Source organism: Anser brachyrhynchus (genome assembly GCF_964034855.1).
Source record: "Anser brachyrhynchus genome assembly, chromosome: 11".
Classification (NCBI taxonomy): domain Eukaryota; kingdom Metazoa; phylum Chordata; class Aves; order Anseriformes; family Anatidae; genus Anser; species Anser brachyrhynchus.
In genome coordinates, this window is record NC_137706.1 from 3526747 (window position 1) to 3551188 (window position 24442).

The 24442-nt window shown below is 37.0% G+C and overlaps 3 protein-coding genes across 9 annotated transcripts in view; 1 reads left to right on the forward strand and 2 right to left on the reverse strand.

Annotated features, from left to right (window-relative positions):
- RAB27A (RAB27A, member RAS oncogene family) overlaps positions 1-626 on the reverse strand; it is a 37449-nt gene extending 36823 nt beyond the window's left edge. For all 3 annotated transcript variants that reach the window (XM_080551761.1, XM_080551755.1, XM_080551759.1), the window contains exon 1: positions 1-626. The gene's annotated coding sequence lies outside the window, so the exon portion shown is untranslated.
- Positions 626-9605, forward strand: PIGB (phosphatidylinositol glycan anchor biosynthesis class B). Of its 2 annotated transcripts, none has more exons than XM_080551740.1 (12): positions 626-812; positions 890-1022; positions 1171-1291; positions 1599-1703; positions 1874-2004; positions 2592-2732; positions 3162-3213; positions 3641-3852; positions 5034-5098; positions 7416-7626; positions 8371-8551; positions 9121-9605. In XM_080551740.1, exons 1-12 carry the CDS (start codon positions 686-688, stop codon positions 9238-9240), a joined length of 1599 nt encoding a protein of 532 aa, XP_080407866.1. In that variant the 5' UTR covers positions 626-685; the 3' UTR covers positions 9241-9605. The 2 variants fall into 2 exon arrangements, with proteins under 2 accessions (XP_080407866.1, XP_080407867.1); XM_080551741.1 differs by having other exon boundaries at positions 7503-7626.
- CCPG1 (cell cycle progression 1) overlaps positions 4803-24442 on the reverse strand; it is a 25728-nt gene continuing 6088 nt past the window's right edge. For all 4 annotated transcript variants that reach the window (XM_080551739.1, XM_080551738.1, XM_080551736.1 and 1 more), the window contains exons 3-9: positions 23688-23802; positions 23007-23086; positions 22610-22817; positions 18313-18567; positions 14707-14816; positions 12273-13672; positions 4803-10344 (exon numbers count right to left, since the gene is read on the reverse strand). In XM_080551739.1, the coding sequence (XP_080407865.1) occupies positions 10164-10344; positions 12273-13672; positions 14707-14816; positions 18313-18567; positions 22610-22817; positions 23007-23086; positions 23688-23802 (2349 nt within the window). In that variant the 3' untranslated portion in view covers positions 4803-10163. The remainder of the gene's footprint in view (positions 10345-12272; positions 13673-14706; positions 14817-18312; positions 18568-22609; positions 22818-23006; positions 23087-23687; positions 23803-24442) is intronic.

Consider the following 24442-nt stretch of genomic DNA (forward strand, 5'->3'; position numbering starts at 1 on the left):
CTTAAAACATTCAGATTTTTATGGATATTTCAACACCCGCGCCTCTACAGGCTGGTACCGAGCGCAGCGGCGTGCAGTCACGCCTCCTGCCGGCGGATCGCTGCGGGGCCGGGCCGGGCCGGGCCGGGCCGGGCCGGAGGAGGCCTCTCGGGGCTAGCAGGAGCAGGAGGGCAGCAGGAGGAGCCCCCACACGGCTCGGGGGCAGGCGGGCGACGCAGGCTCGGATCCCGCTGGCGGCGGGGACGCCGTCTCCTCACCCGGCGCCGTCTCCTCGCTCCGCGCCGTCTCCTCAGCGCGCAGCCCGGGGCCGGGAGGCGGCGGCGCGGCCCTCGCGGCTCCCTCAGGGCCTCTTCCCCGGCGCGGCGTCCGTCGGCGGCGCGGGCGGGTGCTCGGGGGTCTGCTGAGCGCCGGGCGGCTGGAAGAGGGGCCGGTAGATGTAGAGCCCGCTGACCACGCCGAGCGCCACGGCCAGCGCCACCTGCGGCAGCCGCCCCCCCATGCCGGCGGGGACAGGGACGGGCACGGGCACGGGCACGCACGGACGAGGGAACGGCCGGTGCCGCCGCCCCGCTGCTGAAGGACGGGAGGAGCCCCGCTGAGCAGCGCGGAAGAAGGAAGCGCAGCCGCACAGGTCGCGCAAGCGCCGCGCCGCCGCCTCAGCCCCAGCCCCGGTGCCGCCCCGCCGATGGAGGCCGCCGGCGGGCTGCTGCTGCCGCGGGGCCGGCCGCGGCGGCCGGAGGCGGTGCGGCTTCGCAAGCGGCGGTCGGTGCTGTACGGGGCCGCCCGCGGAGCCGCCGCACAGCCCGGCGCCGGTAAGCGGGAGGGCGGGACGGGCAGGGCGGCCCCCGGCGGGGCCCGGGCCCTTCACTTGCGGGCGTTGCTTCCGCAGGCGCTGCCGGCGGGACCTCGGCCCTGACGGCGCTGGCGGTGGCCGTGCGGGTGCTGAACTGCGCCCTGGTGCGGACCAGCTTCGTGCCGGACGAGTACTGGCAGTCGCTGGAGGTGGCGCACCGCATGGCGTTCAGATATCCTTTGGCGGTGCGAGCCGGGCCCTCTCCCCGCCGCCCCCGCTCGGGAGGGAGAGCGGCCGGAGCGGGGCACGGCCGAGAGGAGCGCGGCTCGGGCGGGGGCTTGCGGCCTCGGCCCATCACGGTGCGTCCTTAACGTGCACAGCTATGGGCACCTCACCTGGGAGTGGGCGCAGCGCCTACGGGGCTATTCCTACCCGCTGCTCTTCGCGAGCATCTACAAAGCTTTGCAGCTCCTGGGTAAGGACGACGTTCAGCTGCTGGTAAGCATCACTTCGCCAAAAAACGCATCAGCTGCTGAAGTGTAACGTAAAAGCATCGTATTTAAATTCCATGCATTTTTGTTATTGACCGACAAAGATTTTTGGAAACTCTTTGTTGAGCAGAAATACTAGCCAAGAATCATATGGTTATATTTTAGTCATGGGGAGTTATAAAGAACATTCAATAATTCACTTACTATTTTCATGTCTAAGAAGTCATTGACTAATACAATAGTGAACTTGAACTCTTTGAACTTGGAATATAACAGATATTGCTGCAAGTGAAGTTTTGTCTTTGCTTACGTAGATATGGGTTCCTAGACTGGTACAAGCAGTTTTGGCAGCTTTTGCTGATGTGAAGCTTTATTTATTAGTGAGACACCTTGAAAATGCAGAAACAGCGAAGTATGTGGTGAGTCTCAGACTTGAAAAAAAATTATGCATGTTAATTAACACCGCTGCAGTGTGAACAGTGGTAAAATGATGCTAAGTCAAGCCTCAGAATTATCACCGTTATTTAGAGCTACAGAACTTGTTTTAACACATCTCCCTGTGCATCCCCTTGTTCATAATTATTTTCAGTACTTCTGCCAGCTGTGTTCCTGGTTTACATGGTATTCCTGTACCAGAACTCTTACAAACACCATGGAAACTCTTCTTACCATTTTTGCCCTTTACTACTATCCAATAAAAGGTTCCAAGATGGGGAGCAGGTGAGAAACTTTCTACTAACAGTACTGATAATCTTTGGCTTGGGATAACAGATACCATTTAAAATGCTGACTTCTATCTAAGGATTTAAAGCAACCAAAAATACCTCACTCACACAGCAAGTAGTACCAGCAACTGCGGTATTTCCTCTAGATTTTTTTTTTTGAAGTAGTGATATAGCTGGTATACAATATGACTACTCTCCAGTTATTTACCTGAAGTATCACTTTACAAAAAACTTTAAACTAAGCTTTAGGGGACTGGAGTTTGTGGTAACTTGAAAAAAGATAACAATTGTTTGGGTGCAGCCATAGATGAATTTGTGGTCACAACTTTCTTTACCAGCTATCTATTTTAAAACAAGTATGCGCTCCTAATTAATGACTCTACTGCTAATAAGGCAGTTATGTAGCAGGCAACCTTTCAAGCAAAACAGAGTATCTGCACTCAGAGAATCGGTTATCTGGAGCATGTAGAACTTTGGGTCAGAGACATGACAATATTTATATTGAGGAAACATCACTGTCTGCAAAATAATTGATCAGATCTTATGATAAGTTTACTTTTTTTTTTTGTTCCCTCATTCTAGTTGCAAATATTTAACACTGATAGCACTTGCAATTGTTATCCGTCCCACCGCTGCTATCCCATGGATACCTTTGGTCTTCAGTCATTTTTTGCGAGAACAGAGGAAAGCAGACCTTATCCTGCACAACTGCATTCCAGTTGGGTAAGTTCCTTCTGAATTTAAATTGACTGTTTGCAGCTATATCTTAAGATTGATTTTACCACTACATATTGCAGCAGAGACAGAGGACTCAAAAAAACAAAAAAGCTGTTAAAACACAGGGGGGAAAAAAAACCACAAAGTTTAAAGAAGAGTTATGCTTCTTTGAAATGAATGTGAATCAATGTGTATGCTGTGTAGAGTCACAGAGAGAGATTTCCTAAGGATAAAAACACTAACATCATTCCACCTTATCCTGCTATTATGCCAAGGATACTGGGTGATAGCAGATGGCCACTGTAAAATGGCCATGAGTATGGATAATCCTACAAGAGTTTAGGAGTAACTTCAGCAAGTTTTGACAGCAATTTGGAGAACAGTACAATCTGATACATAAGCAATAGCAATGCAATCAACTTTTGTTTTTTTCAGATTGGTCACATTGGGAATCTCTTTAATAATTGACCGTGTGTTTTTTGGTGAGGTAAGTAGCTTTAACTGCAACTTGTAAGACAAAGATTAATTCTAACCATTTTAACACAGATAGATGATGTGGACTTCTCTAAATCCTGTTATTTCTGTGGCTAGACTGTGTCTGCCCTATCTTCTGTAAGTGTATCTGAAGTCATAAATTCTTAAACACTGACTTCTTAGTTATTTTCAATGACAGACTATTACTTCAAATGAGCTCTCAGTAAATCAGTAGTTTTTAATGGTATACTGTAAACTTTATACACTTCTTTCTGTAACTGCCAAAACAGGCAGTCTGTGATAAGAGATAGAAGAAAAGATGTAAGTATGAATGAAAATGTCACTTGAGGCTAATGATGACTGTATAATTCAATTTAGATGTTGATTTTTCAATTTGGATTTTTAACTTTTTTTTCCCCCCCCTCCCTTGAACATCCCAGTGGGTACTGGTTCAGTTGAACTTCTTGAAATTCAACGTGCTGCAGAATTTGGGAACATTGTATGGTTCTCATCCTTGGCACTGGTACTTGACCCAGGGACTACCGATTATCTTGGGTACCCATCTGCCTTTCTTTATTCATGGCTGTGTGCTGGCGCCAAAAAGGTATCGCATCTTTCTAATGGCAGTGATCTGGACAGTGTTAGTATACAGGTAATTTCTCTTAAGTACAATTACAATCTTTCACTAGTTGTGTTCTTTTCATCAAAGCTCATGTCCTCTCTACAACAAAGCATGGTATTCAGGTTAAACGATAGAAAATCTAAAACTATTCGAATACTTGAGAAAAGGCAGTCAATTACGCAACGGTCTCTAGAATTGAAGGTAATACTACCATTTATATCATTAGCATACACGTGTTTAGTTAGACCCTGAAATATTAAAATAATTTGGCATGAAATTCAGTGGGAAATGGAAAAAAAACTCTGAATCACCTAAGAAACATTTAAAGAATAATAGAGCTGGTTAGAAAACTGTTCACTAGATGTCTGTTAACAAAAATACTCTATTATTTGCTTCTTTAATACATCCCCAATAAGGGTTTTTTTGACTTCTAAAACTTACTTCATTCACAAGTTTATACACACCTCTTAAGAACATTTATCACAGGGCTGGATACATCACTTGAAGAACTAGAAAAGAAGGTAAGCTGTTTCTAAAGCTTCAGTTAACTGTAGATTAAGCAAGAGACTTTCAGGCAGGAAAAGATACAGCAAGTTAATAAATACCAAGTAGTAAACAGTATCAAACTACAGTAGTAACATAATACAGTAAAACAGTAGCAAGGACACAAATACTGTCCTGTCTTTCAGTCCAGCCCCAAACTTCAGGTAGGTCTACTGGCTTTAGGCCTTTCTTGACTCCCTTAGTCTTGTAAGAACCTGTCTGGTTCCCATCACAAATCCTGCAGTAATCCCCCCACCACCAAAAAAAAAAAAAAAAAGAGTTGAATGGAGTGAAGTTGTATTAGCAGAGGTGAATGTTACTGTGGTAGATACAAATGCGTACTTACATCTCAGCTCACCATCCACCCTTTTTCTTGCCTTTTATTACAGAAAAGTAATGGGTAAAGTATTTAGCATTCATAGAATCAGACAACTTCATTGCTCTATCACAGTAGCCAGGCACTTTTATTAATGTGTGGTTTAAACTGACGAAATAATCTTAATTTGAATGTTCTTGTTACATTCTTAAGAAGAGATTACTCTAAATTGATAACATGCTTTTAAGTATGTCTAAGTGCTCTTATAGTCCTCCATGCTCTAAACTTATTTTGTTAACAGAACTGATGTTTTCAGCTTTCTCTCTATAGTACCATATCTCTTTTATTACAGTACATTGAGCCATAAAGAATTCAGGTTCATCTATCCAGTACTGCCATTTTGCATGTTTTTTTGCGGTAAGAATTTGGTTTTAAATGTCTTGCAACCTTTTGTATATGTAACTTTTACCCAAAGACAGACAGTTAATACTGAATGTAGGTACTTGACAAAGGATTCTTAGAAGTAGCCTGGAAAAAAGGATGAAGAACAGTAAGTAACTGAAATATACATGAAGTAACCTTAGCATGGATAAAAGTATTTTCTACAAGAAAAAAAATTGCCTCATTGACTCCTAACTTTAGTGCAGTGCCACCCTTACAGCAAATTTTTGTTGTTTCCTTTGTAACATTTCTCCACTCACTTCTCTAAAGTATGCTCAGGCAATTGCCTTTGAGTATGAAAAAAACTCAGGTGTTCAGAAATTAAAATTATTTTCTAGACCTGAATCTGGAGTAGCATCATCAGCTAAGAGATGATGATAGTTTTTTTGTCTGCTCTTGACTAAACTCTAGGTGGAGTCTACTTCCCACAGCACTCTGAGAACAGTTAATGTGATAGCTTTTTCCTTCAGGCATAGTACAGCAAGTTTGTTAAACCACAAACAACATCCCTAAACTAATGCAGTTAACTTTAAAATGAACTAAAGATAGCTTGCATAAACTGCTGAATTGGCATCTGACAACTGTAGTTTTTCTATCACCGCAACTGCATCTTAAAGAGAACCTTGTCCACAGTTTCAACTGAAAAGTGTATTGTTTTTGATAACTAAGATTTTTCTAATGCTTTAAAGGAATACTTTAAAAGCTTGTTATCTTTTTCCTGTTCTTATTTTTTATTATTATTACTTAAACAAAACAAAGAGCCTAATAGGTATTTTGCAGAAACAAAGGTATTAGCTAGACTAGTGTAATATCTGTAATCATAATGTAAAACCTAATCTACTGGAAAGTTATATAGTAAAGATTCAAATTTCTAGAACTTACGAAGCTAGACAGCTTTAACATACAAGTTCAAAACAGATGAATGAAAATTGTAATGTTTTAACCTATTTTGCTAGTCTTAACAAAAGTAAATCTTAGTTCAGTAGTTTTGTTGCCAGCAAAGATCAAATAAATAATGTCTTTGGTTAGTTCGGTGTTCAGTTCAATAGCAGATTTAAGAAGAACCAGTTCTACTTTATATGCAGGAAAATGTCCAATGAGACCACTTTTTTTTTTTTTGTTAATGTCTCAATTTTTATATCTATAATAAAATGGTCACTTTCTCAATTTATCAAGAGAAAAGTATGATCTGGATACTTTTGTAAAGAAAAAAATGACAAAATAGTTTTGATAACTTTTGATTAGTTTTGATTGGTAAGTTTTGATTGCAAAGAGGTCTTGAAATCGCTCAAAACATTATAAATAAAAGCAGAAAAAAGTTTATTAATTTTCAATTCCTTTCTAAGTACACCTAAAGATAAATTAAGGCTGTTTCACAAAATCAGTTAAAAATGCCTGTAACAGAATGTTTCCACACGTTTAAATCAGTCTAATTATAAGACTTTGTTTTATGATATCTGCATATATGTTAGAACATGGGCTGACTGAGGACTTCTTTAAATTACTGAGATACCTGCAATTTGTTAGAACATGGGCTGACTGAAGACTTCTTTAAGTTACTTGTGCTATGCTCCTGGCTTCTGAAACAGGCCTACTCTCACGTGTTTATTTTGATTCTGTAAAGGTGGTCACAGAGCTAGGCTGCATAAAATATTTTTATCTCATGATACTGAAAAGAATGAATCACATTATCTCCCATCAGGAGAAATGTGTCTTCTTTCTATTATTAGCTTCTTCACGAAGAGCAGTGGGAAGGCAGGTATGGGAGATGGGAGAATAAGCTTCTCCAAGGATGGTAGCTCAAGAACAACTAACAGTAAGGATCATAACAAATGTATAAAGGGAATGCTATAGCTTTCAGCATGTTGGAGATAAAGAACACTACAATCATACCAGAGCACGTGTTATCATTTATTCTGGCTCTACTTGGATGTGTGAATCACAACACATCAGTAAGTCACTGTATACCACTCATCCAAAGTAATGAATGGACTATTATTTCCCCACCAAAAAAAAAAAAAAAAAAAAAAACCCTAAGCTCTGGAGAGATAAAACACTGGCTTCAAAGTTTTACTTCTGGACTCCAAAGGACAGATATGGATTTAACATTTACACTGTTAAATCCAACAGCAAGGGATTCAAAGACTAACCTTTGAATTTCCATTTTAACAGTAAAGACTGCAGCATATTAAAATACTTCAAAGTAAAGTACTGTTTTCAACTAATAGTTTTCAGAAGTACTGTGCGGAATTAAGTTTTTGCTTATCATAAACTTACTTAAATGTTTCTCTAGGATATTCTTTAAAACACCTGAAAGCATGGAAGAAGTCTGCAGCAAGCTTCCTGCTTGTATCAAACTTACTCCCAGCCCTGTATACAGGCTTGATTCACCAGAGAGGCACTCTTGATGTTATGAGTCACGTGCAGGAACTTTGTAACGACTCTAACCAGTCACAAGCTTTTGTCTTCATCATGATGCCATGCCACTCCACTCCATTTTACAGGTAATAAAGTAACTAACAGTTTATTATATTAAAATCCAGACATTTTAGCAGAAATTATGATTTTTTTTCCTAAACCTGCCTGAACTGGATAAATGTAGGCAGGAAGTTTGTTTTTCATACCACTAATAAAAAATGAATACAGAAAATAAGCTAACTGTGCTTACAACACAGAATAAGATTCAGCATTTAATTTTATTCAGTTTTTGTAAAATAGCTTTGTATGAGGATATGCAGCAGAGTTAAGACAGTATTTCATACAGCTTCATTGTGGTAGCTTTTGTAGCAAAATTAGACTCACTGTTATAGTCAAAACATTTTAATTTTACCTTTACTTCTGCTGCTAGAAGGTAAAGAAATATAATTAATAACATACAATGACAGAAGTCACTATTTCAAAAAGTTTGTAATATATCCCGGTAAATAAACAACACATTGAAGCAGATACAAACCATGAAGCTGATGTGGAAAACTATCTTTCATTTAAGAAACTGATGTTCTGCAGATGACGTTTGTATTGAGAAAAGTCTGCTTTCTGTGAACTGCTTTAAAGCACACACAGCAGCTTGGAGCTGAATCTACTTTCTCTACTTCTGCTTTCATATTAAGTATAGAAGGGAAGAAAACATTGGCTGTGGAGGGGGAAGAAACCTAATTATTCAATTTGTTTTGACTGAGGTATTCTAGTCATTTCACATCTTGGTCTTGGTCAGTTTATTCTGAAGTTTGTTTTATTTTTCTCCCTAGCCATGTTCACTGTCCTCTAAAAATGAGATTCCTTCAATGTCCCCCAGACCTAACTGGAAATGAAAGCTATATTGATGAAGCAGATGTGTTTTACTCTAATCCACTTGGCTGGCTTAATAAGGAGTTTTACAATGATACATTATTACCTAGTCACTTGATTTTCTTCAGTGTGCTAGAACAGGTATGGTAACTGCAAGATGAAACAAACTAGTTTTGATGTCAAGTTACAGGAGAAATTGAGAGAATTATGATTGAGATTTTTTTAAAGTATTGTCTGTAGTTTTTTAAAACACTTAAATGAAAATTGAACCCCCTAGTCCATAATACAGTATAGATGCCATCCCGCCGATACATACTTAACATTTTCACATGCCCTCCATATGAATTCTGCATGCCATAAAGTTTTCTGAAAGAATTTTCCTCCTGCCATGTTAAAATAAATGTCTGTTCCCAGAATCATACTCTTCTAAGTAAGAAACAGTGACAAGCAAAAATGCCTTTAGTCAGCGTACCTCTTCCCCTCAATTCTTTTATGAGGGCCATGTACTCAAACAGCATCTGATGAAGATACACTACAAATAAGATCAAACAGAATAGCTCTCCCCCCTCTGTAGCAGTCTTTCTTAAATAAGGGACAAAAAACTTCCAGGGGATTATTGAATTGATGGTTTCCAGAAGATTTTGAAACACTGTTCTGAAGCTCTAAAATACAGTTTTTGAGTATGGAAACTAATGTATGTTCATTTACAGGAAATATCATCATTTCTAGCTTTAAAGGGCTATGAGAAAACAGCCACCATCTTCCACACTCACGTACCTCAAGGACGAGTTGGAAGCCATATCTACGTCTACAGAAAAGGACTGAAATGAGTCATACCTGAAGATTAGTTTCTAGACTAATGACCTAATGAGATCAGTTTTCCATAGCAATAATATGCTTAGAAGATCTTTTACTGCAGAAAGGAGAGAGTAGTGAGTCTGTAACTGAGTCAGTCAAAATGGAAGGTTTGATTAGGCAACTATTGACTGTTTTGAAACACAAAAACCTCTTCCTGAAGGCAACTTCAGTGGCACTATGTCAGGGTGGGGGTGTTGATCTCTTACAACACTAGAGAACATCAGGAAGACCAAAGCTACCATATGACTACTTTAAACAAGAAATCAGACAAGGCTGGACCAATTTATGGAACTGTATAGCTATGCTATTTTTTTATAAATAAACTCTTTTACCCACACTGTCTCTTTATTTTTCTTCCACAATATGCAGATATGCAAGATATTTCAAGTGCTTAAATCAGCAAGCTGATTAGAATGCAGCACAGCAAATTTTTCACAATTCAACAGGCTCTTGAACCACCCCCCCAAAGACAAGAAGCAAGTGTAAGATTACAACACACTAACAAGTACATTACCATAATGTAGACTTTTTTTTTGAAGGATGAGATGAAGTTAGTATATCAAACACTGGAGTTAATTATTGATACATTATGCATGACTCAAGCTTGAACTATACTAATGGAATGCAATTAAGCATATTTTTCATATACAAGTCATTGCATGCCTACTTTCTGTAACAATACCGCTGGCACCCAAACTCTCATCACTTCCATAGAACAGTTAAAGCAACAATACCAAATATGCATATTAGAAAGCCTGACTTGTGCCTTTTAACAATTTGTAAGAAACAAATTATTTAGAGAAAAACTTGCATCTTGCTGCTTTCTTGAAAAACAATTAGTTTCCAGAGAGGAGGTCATTTATTAAATCTAATCTCATTTTTTTCCATAAATTACTTAGTATTTTGGATCAAAGGGTAATTGCCCCAATTCTATTTCAAGGTTTGCCATGTGTCTTCCATTAGTGCGACCGTGTTTATGCCATTTACCTTCTCTTTTATTACGATGGTGGTACTTCTGAGCTTGTTTTTCATGTCTGGTATTTTCAGTTTGTGTAAAAGAAGGCCTTTTAGGTCGACTGCAAGGAGTAAACAAAAACTTATTACAACTCGTATGAAAGCACTTCTCTAAACGCATTTTGAAATACAATTACATTATCAAGAACAGCTTTTAGCATGCTGAGGTTAGCTGAAAAAATTAGTATTAAGTAGTCCTTTCTCTTGCAAGAAAAACGTGCAGGATTTTTTGTTGCTGTTTTTGTTTGTTTTTAAACCATCACTAAGATGGTATACTTAAAATAAATTCTTTCTAAAAATAAAACTGCTTTGCAGCTGGTTTCCTATATTTCTTTGTACAATAAAGCCAGGTGAATAGCTGTTTGAGTATCCCTACTGTGATGCTTGAGTGGAGATCTCAATCTGTTTTTCAGCTATTCTATTATATTCTGCTCTATAAAAGTAATCAAAACTTTATAAACCCCCAATGCCTAAAAATAGGTACTTTAGAGGTTCTCCAGTGTACAAGTATAATAAATACAATTATATGGGGAGGAGTGGTGCTGACAAAAGACAGCTGCTCACCTATTGCCGTTTGTGATGCACAGAGTGCCATTGCACTGTATGCTATTATTCTATTACTAGAGTCTAGGCTTCTGCTAAACTGAGCTAAGGCTATTTTCATCCTCAGGATCATACAAAATTCTGTATGACACAATCAGTAAATGTATTTGAAGTTTTGCTTCTCTGCAAACTGAAGTGCTTAAAATAAACTGCTTAATTAAAAATTAATAATACATTAGTAAAAAGTACTTGAACTATAAATAAAAACAACTAAACTCATTTGAAAAGGCTACTTGGTAACTGATAGAATCATCCTGACAGTTCAGCCTTCACTAAGAGAAGGTCCAACCTCACATAGCATTTAGTAACTCCAAAATAGTATTCAGACCTCCTGCCGCAATAAACCCATGAAATAGTAGATAATACAAATCCAAAAGATAAACGCAACTGAAGAACTGCACCTCAATCTAACTATTCAATATGTGTTGTGCTGAATACCAACAGAGGGAAAAGTTCCATTATGTTTTCAAAGACAACGACTAATTTATAATGCACAAGAAGTTCACATACAGCATTTTTTTCTACCTGCTCAGAATAAACATTAGCACAAAAGACCACAAAAGCAATTTTGTAATAGAAATGAAATTAAAAGCCACAGAAAATACATACATTTAAGTATTCCAGAAAGAGCAAGTTCCACACTATATATTAAGGCTGCTCGCTTAATTTTCTTCACCAAAGTCTATGCAGTAGAAACAGTCCACCATCTCTAGCTCCTTTGGGCCAGACAGACTACCACAACTACACTGCAGAAACCCTGAGAATACCATTAGATACAGGAAAGCAATGCAGGCAACAGTACTTGCCAAGGACATTTGTAAGCAAGTCTGAACAAATTTTAGTCTGGGTTAGGATCTCAACTGGAGTCTGCTATTTGAGCAGCCTTGATCTGGGGATAAAGACCAACTCAGTACTATACTAAGTCGTGAAACTCCTAAAAGCCAGCAGGGAAGATACCTGCCAGAACAGGACTTTAAGACTGCCCAAATACATCCAAAAACCTAATTCAGGGAAGGACAATAGGGAAGCCCTAGTTAACGCTTCTCGTGAGATTGCCTGTCTGATGAAATGAAAAGCTATCATACACGTTCAATCTGAAGTAACCCTACCCGCAGCTACAGTTTTCTAAGACTCAGTGGAAATTTTGATTGTGCTATGTACAGGGGATCTGTAGTACCTCATATATATTTTTTTTGAAGGGGGCTAGGAGGGTGGGAGAGGAGAAGGGCAGGGGAACGTTAGTGTGGGAGGTACACTCTAGTATTTCCACCACTGAGTCCTTTATATACATCTGTGACTAGAAAACAATCTATTAGAACACCACCACTAGTTGTTTTTACAAAGACTACTTCATTTCATTAACAGTTCAGGAAACATTGAAACAAACCTGGGTCCATATTGGGGTGAATTATCATATTGAAAGTAGTATCTGTAGACGTATTTGTCCAAATCATCAAAAACGTTTTCATTCTTACTTTGGTATTCCTTCATATCTTCCAGATAATCCTTGACATCATTAACGAAATCAGTGAACAGCATCTGGTCATGTATAAAAAGCCCATTATGAAAAAACTTATTGATGAAATTCTCTAGTTCTCTCCAGTGATGGAAGTTATGTACGACTTGTTGCAAATACTTTTTCATTAGCCGATTAAATTCATCTACCCTAATAGGATCTGATACTCTGTTAAAGAGACTAATGAATTCTTGATGAGCACATTCAAAAATACCGGAACAGCCTTTTAGGACAAACTGATGTCTTCTGTTACACAAAGGATCGTTGAGACATTTGTCTGAACCTGCATCTTTTTCAAATGTCGTAAACTGATGTTTTCTTCCATCTTTGAAATCTTTTGACATGTGAGGTCCCCTGTAATGCATGTTCCTCAGATTCTCGTAAGAGTTATGCTCTCGGTAAAAAGTTCGAGCTTTCTTGTTTGCCTCATTCTTTTTATCATTTGACTTCTTCTCATCAAAGATGTTTTTTGTGGTATCTTTAAAGTGTCTGAATGTAGATTTTACAGAATCAGAGAATTTTTTCAGGTTTTCTTTCACTGCTTCTTTAGCCTGCTTAATCTTTTCTTTATGGTGTCTAACAAACTCTTTGGTGGAATTTTTCATAGCATCAAAAGTTTCTTTAACTGAGCCAAAAAATGATTCTTTTGATTTCTTTTTAGACTTACTTTGCCATTTACCACCTTTCTTTTGTCCCTTTTCATTCATTTCTTGTTTTTCAGTTTGATCTTTTGCTTCAACATACAGCTTCTCCCATAAGTCAGAGCGCTGTTGCTCAAAATTTAGCTTTTTTTCTAGTTCTGCTAGTCTTCCTCGCAGACTTTCTATTTCTTGATTTTCTCTTAATGTATCATCATCGGCAACATTGTCAGGCGTTTGACGAGAACCTAGCTGTTCTAGTTCTTTTTTTAGAGCTTCTGTAACACGACGTTCTTTGTCCAATTCTCTCCTTAACATCTGTGCTTCAGCAAAGAGTGTTTCCTTTTGTCTAAGAAAGTTATGATTTCTTTGCTTTTCCTCTTCCAAATGTTCCCTTAGTTTCTGGTTTTCCATGACAATAGACTCAGTACTAGTACCTTTATCTTCCAAGTTTCTAATTTGTTGTCTTAGTTTTCTTAATTCTTCCTGAAGTGAGGCCAAAGCTTTTTCCTCCTTCTCTAGGGATTCTCTTAAGTGTTGATTTTCTGCAGCAAGACTTTTTTTGTGCAATTCAAAGGATTTCTTTTCCATCTCAGTAGAAGTCAAACATGTGGAGAGATCTCCCTTGAGCAACTAAGGCAAACAAGCAAAACGTAATATGATTAGAATTGTTACAATTTTAGCTAGCAAAATAAAAGACCAAGGTAAGCCCAGAAGAGTTTACTTATCATTTTGGATGAAGTGACACATGTTGCAGCAGGATACAAAAATAGAGCTCTGTGTGTGTATCTCTGAGATAAACACACAAACACTTTCTTGACAACACAGACCATGTGAGAGGCTCCCACTTCCAACCAGAGGTCATCACCCCTTGTGTTTTACTGATTTAAATAGCTGGAAGATAGTAAACTGGATACTTGAAGTGATACATCTTAAAAAGAAATGAAAAAGTGTGCATGCTGTTTATGTCTAGCAATCAGGGTTTACATACAAAAACAAATACATGAGCAGAAGTAAGGGTATTAGGACAGGAGAAATTGATCTTGAATCAACTTCGTCACTGAAAGAATGTTTTCATGTAACTATACGCTAACACAAGAGGATACTCCCAGTCTCTTAGCATACAAACCCTAGAATTAAACAACCTGTATTGTGTTAACTGCTGCTATCAGCAACATAAAAAAACACTCCACACACAAAGCACTTCCTAGTCCTCTCTCTGACTTATCTGAAGCTGAACAAAAAAACTGGGTTGTTGAGTATTTGAAAAATGAGTAACCATGAATAATTTAAAAAGCAAAGTTGTAAAACCGTAAGTTCAACCAAAATAGGTTTTTACCAGCACAGTTCTATTTCTCCTGTCTTTATAAATGACAACCTGGCATTATGTCACAGGGAAGAAGATGGTCTCTAGAGCCAGGTAACTCCCAGACAACTACTAGGACTGCATACATAAAAAACTTTATGCTTAAACACATATGATTAACAAATTTCATCAAATTACAAAATATGTCAATAATCCAGAGGAACTAAAAGTGACATTCTCAGAAAGAATGTATTAAAAATAAATACGTAATGCATTTGTGTGATAATTTCACCTTCTGTAAACTACACATGCATAATGACTGATGAATAATCACACAACTTCCAGCTAAACTCATACCTACCCCCACTTTATCTCCTTGCTCTTGTTGGCACTGGTAAAGGTCATCTTTCATATCTTTTAATTCACGTGTCTTTGTTACCAGCTGCTGACGTTTCTGGATCTGTATTGTACCTACAAAGATAAAAACTTTCTCTTGATATTCTCACTTACAGCAGTTACAAGGAAAATATGAACAGATAAATCTAAATATCATCTTCATATTCCCTGCAAATTCAGAAGCATTCTTACCTTGCAATTTCTGCCCAGTACTTACTAGTAAGAGTTAATAATTTTGTTAGAGCTAAACAGTTAAAAATCTTTTCCTCACAGCTAAAACCAGATTGTAATATACTGATTCTGTTTCTTCCAACAATAAACAATTTCTCAAACAGACCCATCAATTCGCCATTAGTCTCATTTGAGGAGAACAAAGAAACCAACTTTAGGAACGCTATATGCAAAAAAAAACCACAAAAGTTATGCAGGAATGAATGTGTGTAAGGTTTCTTGTTGTTTTTCAGTAACATGCAAGACAACATAGACAGAAGGGAGTACATTAGCCCACAGATTCTGTTTCAGAACTACAACATTTACTGTTAAGTAAAGTTACATAAAAAAGATAAATATCGGCACAGTATTTAAATTTCCATGCAGAAACACAATTCTTAAAACATTTCTCACAAAGCAGCAAGCTCTAGGTTTTGTCTTTGTCATTCTTATCCATAAGAGCAAAGGCTGAAGAGTCAGCAAATACCGTCTTCTCAATTGTCAGAAGAAAGCTGAGGCTTTATTTATTTCTGAAAAAAATACCTTTATTGCACTAGCCATCAACATTTTCTCTTAGTTAAAACTTCTTTACTAGTGCTTCCCTACACCTATGCACATGTTCTGTAAACATGATGTAGTTTTCAGGTCTTCACTTTTAGGTGTCTCTTGAATTGACACTACAGCAAATGGCAACAGTAAGGTTTAGGTATTTCTTTCAAAACCAATACTGAGTGTGCAGAGTTTTTCCTCTATATCTGTATTTAAGATGATTATTACTGAAGAGAATAAATTCCATAAATACTATTACACTGAGGTGTTTTTTTTTGTGCTCTCTTAATTTCTGTTTAAGATATTGTCAAGTATGAACTTAAAAAAAAAAAAAGTACTCTAACCCAAGTTGAACCTCAATAGTTCAACACAGCTAAGGGAAAGCAACCTCTTTACAGCAATGATTTTCAGTTTACAGAGTCCTGACGGACATTCATAGGAAGCAAAGATCCTTGCATAAGTGAATTTAAATACACTGAGAGTAAATTTGTTTTTCATATTTATGTTTTTTAGATATGTTTGAATTAGTCCACGGCTTTTAAGAATACGAAAAATCATCATTTAGTGTAAGGAGTTCATGTTAAGAGGAACCTGAATTACAGATAGAGAATCAAACTCTATTTCTCTCCTTGTCAAGACAGATTTAGATAGAGTAAGCAAAATGACAAATCAGCAACATGGAAATGGTAGCAAAGACACTGGAAAAAGCATGTAATGAGGTAACATTCCTCACTGATTGGTTTGTCTCCAGCTGGTACTCTGAGTCACAACATCCTTCAGATTCTTTAAGTAATCTATCCAAATCTCAAGCATGACAGTAACATTTCCTTTTATGGCTTCTGGTTAAAGAAAAGCAATTAAATATCACTGTCCACAAGGAAACTGTCTTCTGGCGAGAGTTCTCTAACTTCAGCTTTTCCAGTTATCTGTTGTTCCTGGAAAGCTTGCCTTCTCTCAGATGTCCTTCCTAGAGCATCACAAAGCCAGCTAACTCATTTTTTTATACCGTTAAGAACACAATTATTAAAATGTAATCCTACTTGTCTTCTGAATCTTCAAAAAAAAAAAAATGTGATGAATCTTAAAGAAGCCCTGGAGCTCTAGCTAAAAGGAAAACACTATCCTGGTACTGATTTTAAAAAAAAAAAAATTTATTCCTTAAAAAGTAACACCCTACAATCCTCTTAACAGGTCAACTAGCCTAGCATTAAAAGACTGCTGTGGAATACTCCTTTAGAAGATAGATTTCTCTTTGCAACTACATTTTAAAGAACAAAAACAAATCACACCTAAAACAGAAAGCAGGGTTTGATTTCCCTTCTAGTGGCAGAAAGATGAGTCATCACATAATCCCAAAGAACTTTCACTCAAGGAAGTAAAAACTAAAGCCGCACAGAGCTGCTTTCTCTGCTGAAAAACTATCAGTGATGACAACTTCTGTTTAGAAGATTCAACAGGTTAAATTGAACTCCTTAGTATATTTACCACCCTTTGTACATTTCCAAAATATATTTCTCATTCATACATCTGCAAATTCTTTAAAAGAATGGTATTTATCATTAGCTGCAATTTAAATTTGGTGAAATGATGAGCAGAAGTGAAACCTCAAGTTACCAGAGCAAAACATTATCAGAGATCCTTCTAGTCGCTCTGTTCTTCTCTGCTTCTAGCATGCCAATGTTTATCGGTGGGTTTTTATACCTGCTATTACTTGCTGCAACTGCTAAGTAAGAAGTATTTTACATGACTGCATTAGTCACGCATACAATCCTGCATACACTAGTAGTTCCTAAGATTCGATTATCGTGTTTTATATCATTATGCATACACAGGTATGAGTGTGTAAACATACATACATGCACACAATTTAATAATTAAACCTGAATGCAAGCACGGCACCCACAATATCATTCATGACTCTTACCTTCAGGTTTACCTAAGAAGGAAAAAAACTGCGTCAAGTGAAAATTAGCCTTTCAAAGTAAGCGTCAAAATTCAGACTCCTAACAATTAGTCAAAATCAAATCCAGTTACAGTCATATTCCCAGTCCCAAACTGAATCACAAGCCTTCTTACTAAGGCACATTTCATACGCAACCAACAACTACTCATGAAAAATGACTACTAAGAAATAAACGCTCTCTCTTTTTATCATATCATGCACATCTTACATGGTCAGGATTGCACTCCATAGATTTAGATCAGTAATGAGTTCTTCTAATTTGTTAAATGTAGCAACAATCTGTAATGTTCAACTTTGGGCAAAGCACTGAACACAGAAAAACTGCTGCTATTGTGGACTCCTTAAGTCACTCTAGAATTGCAAGGACACATACAGCTTATTTTCCTCCAATGGAGAGACAAAAATATTGATACTGTGAACTCCTGTAAAAAAAAAAAAAGCTTTGCTTTGACATTTACCAGATGAGTACAAATGGGACAAAAGCCTGAAATGACTTTCTGAACACTAGGGGGAATGATAAGCGCTACCATAAATCTACTTCAAAACAAAAGGTGTGAAAAATGAAGTGCAGACACTGCAGTATGAGAAAATGAAGAAAGATCTACCTGAAAGAGTGAACAACATTTAATTTATTTTCATTTGCTTTAATTTTAATGTAATTACATTAAATACAGTTGCATTGCTGAAGGGCCTCTCTATTTTCCACACATTAGCTGTTAATTCATCTCAGTTGTAGGTTCCAGGTTTAGATTTTTAGCATAGAATGAGAAAAATTAGATTCAAAATAAAATGGTATTTGTTATGTATGCACACTCTTGGTTCTATGTATTTTACTTTCTATAAACTCACCATAGAAGTGTCCAAAGCCCATGCTGATGGCAATCACCAAAGCTAGTATGATGCATCTATTCAGGCCGCTACTGAACTGGCGCTTGTGCTGCTCTTCTCTGGGAGGTTCGGACTCTGGGTCAGCAGGGGATCCACTCTCAGCCTCGGAGCTAGAGATCAGCCGCTTCTTAGCCCGACGTCTTCGCACTGTGGGACTGGTCTGATTGCTAGTTTCATCGCTACTTGATTCATCATTGCTAGCCTGAGATGAAAAAACTGGAAAACAACATAGAACAGTCTTTAAAATGCATTAATTGGTGTTTTAAAAATAATTTAAGTATAAAAATTCATCTTATTCACACAAAAACGTATTGGGCATTCATCTCAGAGAAAATTCATAAGAAAAAAAAATTCTTTATGTGACAGTTTACACCTGATATTATATACAGAAGATTAAAGTTAAAAATTCATTTTTAACATTAATTAACATTACCAGGAAAAACTGTCTGACACTTGCCCATACCTTGTAATTCACCCACTAGAAAGCATTTCTTTCAGACATTGCCACTTCTTTAAAATATCCACATGTACTACCTCTGCAAATTCTTGCGAAGTAGAAAAGTTAAGAACTCAGATTTCCTTCGCTTAGAGATATTCAGACTCAACTATTTCATAACAAAAGAGCAAGTTTCTAAAAGAAAGCCTCCTAAAAAGATGTAGCCATTGTTTTATTATAGTGTCTCAAACTTCATTCTGTGATCAACCTGCAGCTGCAGACAAAATTCCATTGAAGTTCCATTCATGTAGCTGTTGTAAATATCCACGTACAGCTTCAAACTGCAAATTTATTTGCTCTTAGTATCTACCATGTGCTACCCGTATATGTAACTTTTTAACCACCTCTCAGAAAAGAAAAGAAAAACAAAAACAAAAAAAAAAAACATTTTCAACCAATCCTGCACAGGAAGAGAGCCCCTCAGGTGCCTCTGTGTTTGTCCCTGCCTAACACCCTGGGTCCACAACACTGATTACCTGACTGATGTTTTAGAATGATGGATCAACCAAGGTTTGAGATAAGCGCAAGTTTTAACTAGACAAATCATCTTTCAAGCTTTTTTTGTAGAATGGTATTTATGATACCATTTGTATGCTTGCGTTCCTACGGCCCAAAAGCCTTATGTTCTAAGGAAACAGCAACAGAGCCAGAATTGCTTGCTGCTATTAATGGTACAAATGCTTACTATTTGTACTGTAAATAAATATAATCCAGTATATTAAAAATGATTATTTAATCTCTCTCCTTTGAAAGCATAAGCTTCAAGCATAAGGCAAATATAAAAGGGAAGCAGCAGCAGGATGAACAAGCAGCTTCCAAATATCTACGCTCATGTACCTAGTTCACACGCCTGAAAAAGACTCAATGTGATCAATGAAGCCTCCAGAATGTAACAAAGCACTCCTGCTTGGACAGTTCTCAGTTTAATGCCTGCAACTACACAAAGCTAAGACCCCTTCCAGAAACACGGTTGTTCATTCCCTCATCAGAGATCATCAAATTTAGAAATATTAATAGAGTTACTGTCCTTGAACATTTCACTACTGAAAACCAATTTTTTGAGCAAAGCCATGCACACATCACTGAACAGACAAGAATGCCAAGCAATGCCAGCAGTAATCTATTAAAACCATTACCAATTAAGATTTGTCATTGAAAAAATAATCCAACTTAACAGAAGTGATTACATCAACCTCGCAGAAGATTACCAATTAGTATCTCAAATACATGTCTAATTTCTGACTCCATGGACAAACACCATGTTAGATAATGGAAGATGATTTCCTTCTTACTACATATTAGTCAATTAGTCAAACCAGACGTTATGATAAAGACAAATCACTTAGCTACCTGACATGCAGATTCTTAAATTAGTTTACATAACTTGTCTGAAAGTACATTATTTTAGAATAACTCATTTAAGCAGTTACATACTTCCCCAATCCTCGACAATAAAGACAAACATTCAGATCCCAGTCAGGAGAGAAGTGTTTGTTTGTTTTTAAATAAAAATGCAGAAGTCAGAAGTTATAAAGGATTATATAGACATACTTAATAAGACAGGTGTTATTATTGCTTTTTTGTGTGTTGTTAAGTATTTTTCCCCCCAACAACCAAAGAAACTTATGCATATGGAATACAAAAGTGGTTAAGCAACAAGATGCTCTTAACCAAATAGGATTTATATATATATATATATATATATATATATATATATATATAGTGGAGAGCAAAGAACAGGAAAAAAAAGCCAATCAAAAAGCAAAGAAAAAAGCTACAAGAAATTTAGAGTCATTGATAAGCAGATACTGGCAAACTGTCAATGACATTGCCTTACAACTGCTGTAAGATTTCAGTACAAAACCACACTCCAACAGGATGAGAAAGAGTATAAAGGAAAGAAAGTGTGATCACGGTAGCAATCCAAAATTCCAGCTTCTGCTACGATTTTAAAACACAAGATGTACACTCGAAAACAGATGATATGACAATGTCAGTTAACAATGTGATTTTCTTTGGCATTTCTGTACAGATACGTCTCAAGCGTAGACATAACTTATTTCAGTATACAAGTGCTTTTGCTCAGTTAACTTACTTCATTCATGAAGCTGTTTGCATGGTTAGGACAGCATAAACTACAAAGGAATGGTTTCCAAGTGCAAGCGTAGAATAAAATCCTCATAAGATGTTTTAGTACCTACATAAGGAAAAACTAAAGCTCATCTTTTTCCAAACCAATAGAAAACTCAACACGAAGTAGACAGCAAGTATTGCTATTTGTAGAAAATGGCATAAAAACTTTGACTGCTAAACCTTTGGCATTTAAAATGAATGCAGAAGTGCTCCAGACATTCTTTATAATGCTTGGTCAATTAAACACAGAGTACTAGAGACCATGCTGGAATCAGCTTTAGAAGGAAGAAATTGCTTTTGTCAGTCACACAGATTTGGAATTCAACAAGTAACATTCTCTGGTCAAGCATACATACTAATATGTATTACAAAGTTAACTGATTTCCATTCCAAGTCTACATGTAAAGTTGTCATTTTGCAAAAATAAAAAATAAAACAGAATGACAGCTTAGCCAAACTCCAGTGAAGATTGGCTTTCAGCATCTGTTTGGAATATCACTACTACAAGATCAAATCAGATTGGTAGTGATAATTTTTAGAACACTCCATGCAAGCTATAAGCAATCAGCTTTACACAAGCTGATCAAATTTAATCACACCACCTTGGAAAGGAAGACTGCGAGACACATGCTCTTTCACCTCATTGCCCCATTCCCTTACATAATCAGGAATCTTCCTCAGCTTCTCCAGCCAACTGACTTTTGTGTATAAAAAACAGGAAAAAAAAAGAAAAACATTTTTAGAACTCAACCCTAAAAGAAAAAAGAAAATCAAACTAAACTTTTAATGAAAAGTTATATCAAGTCATCTAGAAGATTTAAAGGCGGCGATAATTTTGTTGCTCAGTGTCACTGGTCACAATTAGATGCTGCCAGTTTCTAAATTCAATGGATACTACACAAATACACGAACCTATGAAGATGCTTAATACTATGGAAGATAAAACAGCGTTTTAAGATAAATCCTCCTTTTGAAAAAAAAATTTACTTTGAAAGGTAAAAAGAAATCAGTAACACAAAGCTGTTAGAGAGAAAACAGAAAAGAATACAAATAAGCAGCCAAACACAATTAAAAAGGAGTAGGAAATAAGAATATTAACACAACAGTAAGGTTTTGCTGTGGTTTGTTTTTTTTTATATATTATTTTTTAACTGTCCAAATATTCATATCCTTCCTCCTGGATATCATGCAGTACTGTTAAATACTAGGAGTATCCTAATATAATTTACATAAGTAGAAAGATAAGCAAAAAGTGTTTGTAGTTATGTTACTACTAGTCCTCATGGCCCCCAAAATCATTCTAACCTAGTAGCCAACTATTGTCAACTCTCCAAATGCCCAAAAGAACAGCCAAGAGAAAGCCTACATTATTCTAAGAGCAAACCAGCACTATGCTAGAGAATAACTTTCTATTTAAAATAGCAAACGCTTCACTTATTTGAACGCCCACATATTTGAACAAAGTTTTAGAGTTAGGGTAACAAGAGTTGTTCTAGATATTGCCAACATTTGGACATGCACTCAACAAGACTTACTTTTTCCAGCTCCACGCAAACAAGATTTCCTAAGCAGATTTTTTTTTTCTGTCTCATTTTTGCACACAGTTACTTAGTAATTTATTGCTCTTACCAGTTTCTGGTTGGGAAAATGCATATTGACTGCTAGAGGAGGAACCCATGTTAAAATCCTCTGAACTGCGAGCTTCTTCACCATCAGCTGGAGCTTCCTCCTGACTTTGAGTTTCTTCCCCTTTCGGAGCTTCAAGCGTAACAATGTCAGAATCATCACTAATAGTCCCAACACAGGAACCATCATCATGCACTTTTTCTTTCCTTCCCTAAGGAAGAACATAATGTAAAAAGTTATTCAAATACACAGAATATAAATTAACTTGAAAAAGTAGCACGAGTTCCTAATGCTTTGAAAAAGAAAGATCAGTATCTTCATTTTAATACCTTTAAAGTATTGCTTTGCATTTTGAAATAAGGCTTACAGAAGCTTCTGAATAACATTATATATAAGTTACCTCTGGAACTGTCTGAGTTTCCTCAAAAGCAGAGAGAGTGTTATCTACCACTGGTATCTCTCCATCAGTGCTGTGCTGAGCTACATAAGAAAAAAAACCACAACCATGGGATTAAAACATATAACTTTATAAATTCCCCTCATTCCCATACACTATTAGAGTGTGTTAGGTCTGTATGTGTTCTCATACCAATATTAATGTATTATTACATGTAGTGATTAAAATAAGTGGATTTTCATTATATTAACATGCACAAGACTTGCAGTTTCAACTCAAGAAATACTAAGAGTGGCACAATGTCACTTTTTATGTATAAAAGCATTGCTGGTTCTTTCCAAATTACTCTTATTTGATCTATAGCATTATTATATTTAATATATTAACACATCTTAAGCGATAGTACTACTATAAATTATCTGATAAAATAAACTAGAGCATATTATTCCATAACACTTAAAACACGAACAAAATGAAAGACACTCTACTGCTTACACTTATTTTAAGAAAAATATCTTAGAAAGTTGATTACTAAATAACGTAGTGGTAACATACATAACACTGATAAATTGAGTATTTTAACAGAGGCCTACAAAGTACTCTACTAAAAATAATAATTTTGTGCCAATGCTACAACAAATACTTGCATTTGTTTATAAGACTGTTTCCCTTTTATTATCTTACCTTGCAAATCAATTGGTTGCTCTTCTTCTTGCAAAGTAACATATTCTTCTGAAATGAATTCGTGGTTATCATTTGTGCTTCCATTTTCTGAAGTCACTGTCTCTATGTCAGAGCCCTGGAATTGAAGAGTTTTAAATAAACTTTACTGACCAAAACCCCATTAACTGTAGACTAACAAGAAAGGGTTACCAGGAAAACAGAACATTAATAATAAAAACAAGAGAAGAAAAACCACCATTAAAACTGATTTTAAGCAAAAGAAATCTGAAGAAATGCTAAGTAATGACCATGATTGAAAAAGGGCCATGGAATACAATGCTAGAGGGAAAAAAGTAATCTAGGCATCAATAACTAAACCAAGTATTTTAAATGGGTAACTATTTCCTATTAGCTTTATTAGACCCATTTATTATATAGAATGTATAAAAACATCGGAAGTTGCTAATTCAGCTTTGAATAGGGGAACTAACTCTTGCACACATGTCCATGAGTTGCATGTAAATAAACACACACACAAAGAAAGGGGCCTTCCCGAGTACCAACAGGAACTCTGATAAGCACTACTATAGGGAAAAGCATGTATGCCCTACTCCATCTCAATTACTACCAGCAAATCCGAATGGCTGTTTACTAGTACGTCTCTGACACCATGAAAACAAATGTTTATGCCATCTCTAAATTGTATTGCTGTCTTTAATCCAGAAAGGAGACTCAGTTATCAGTCAGCTGCCAGAGCAGAACAGGAACTGAAGATA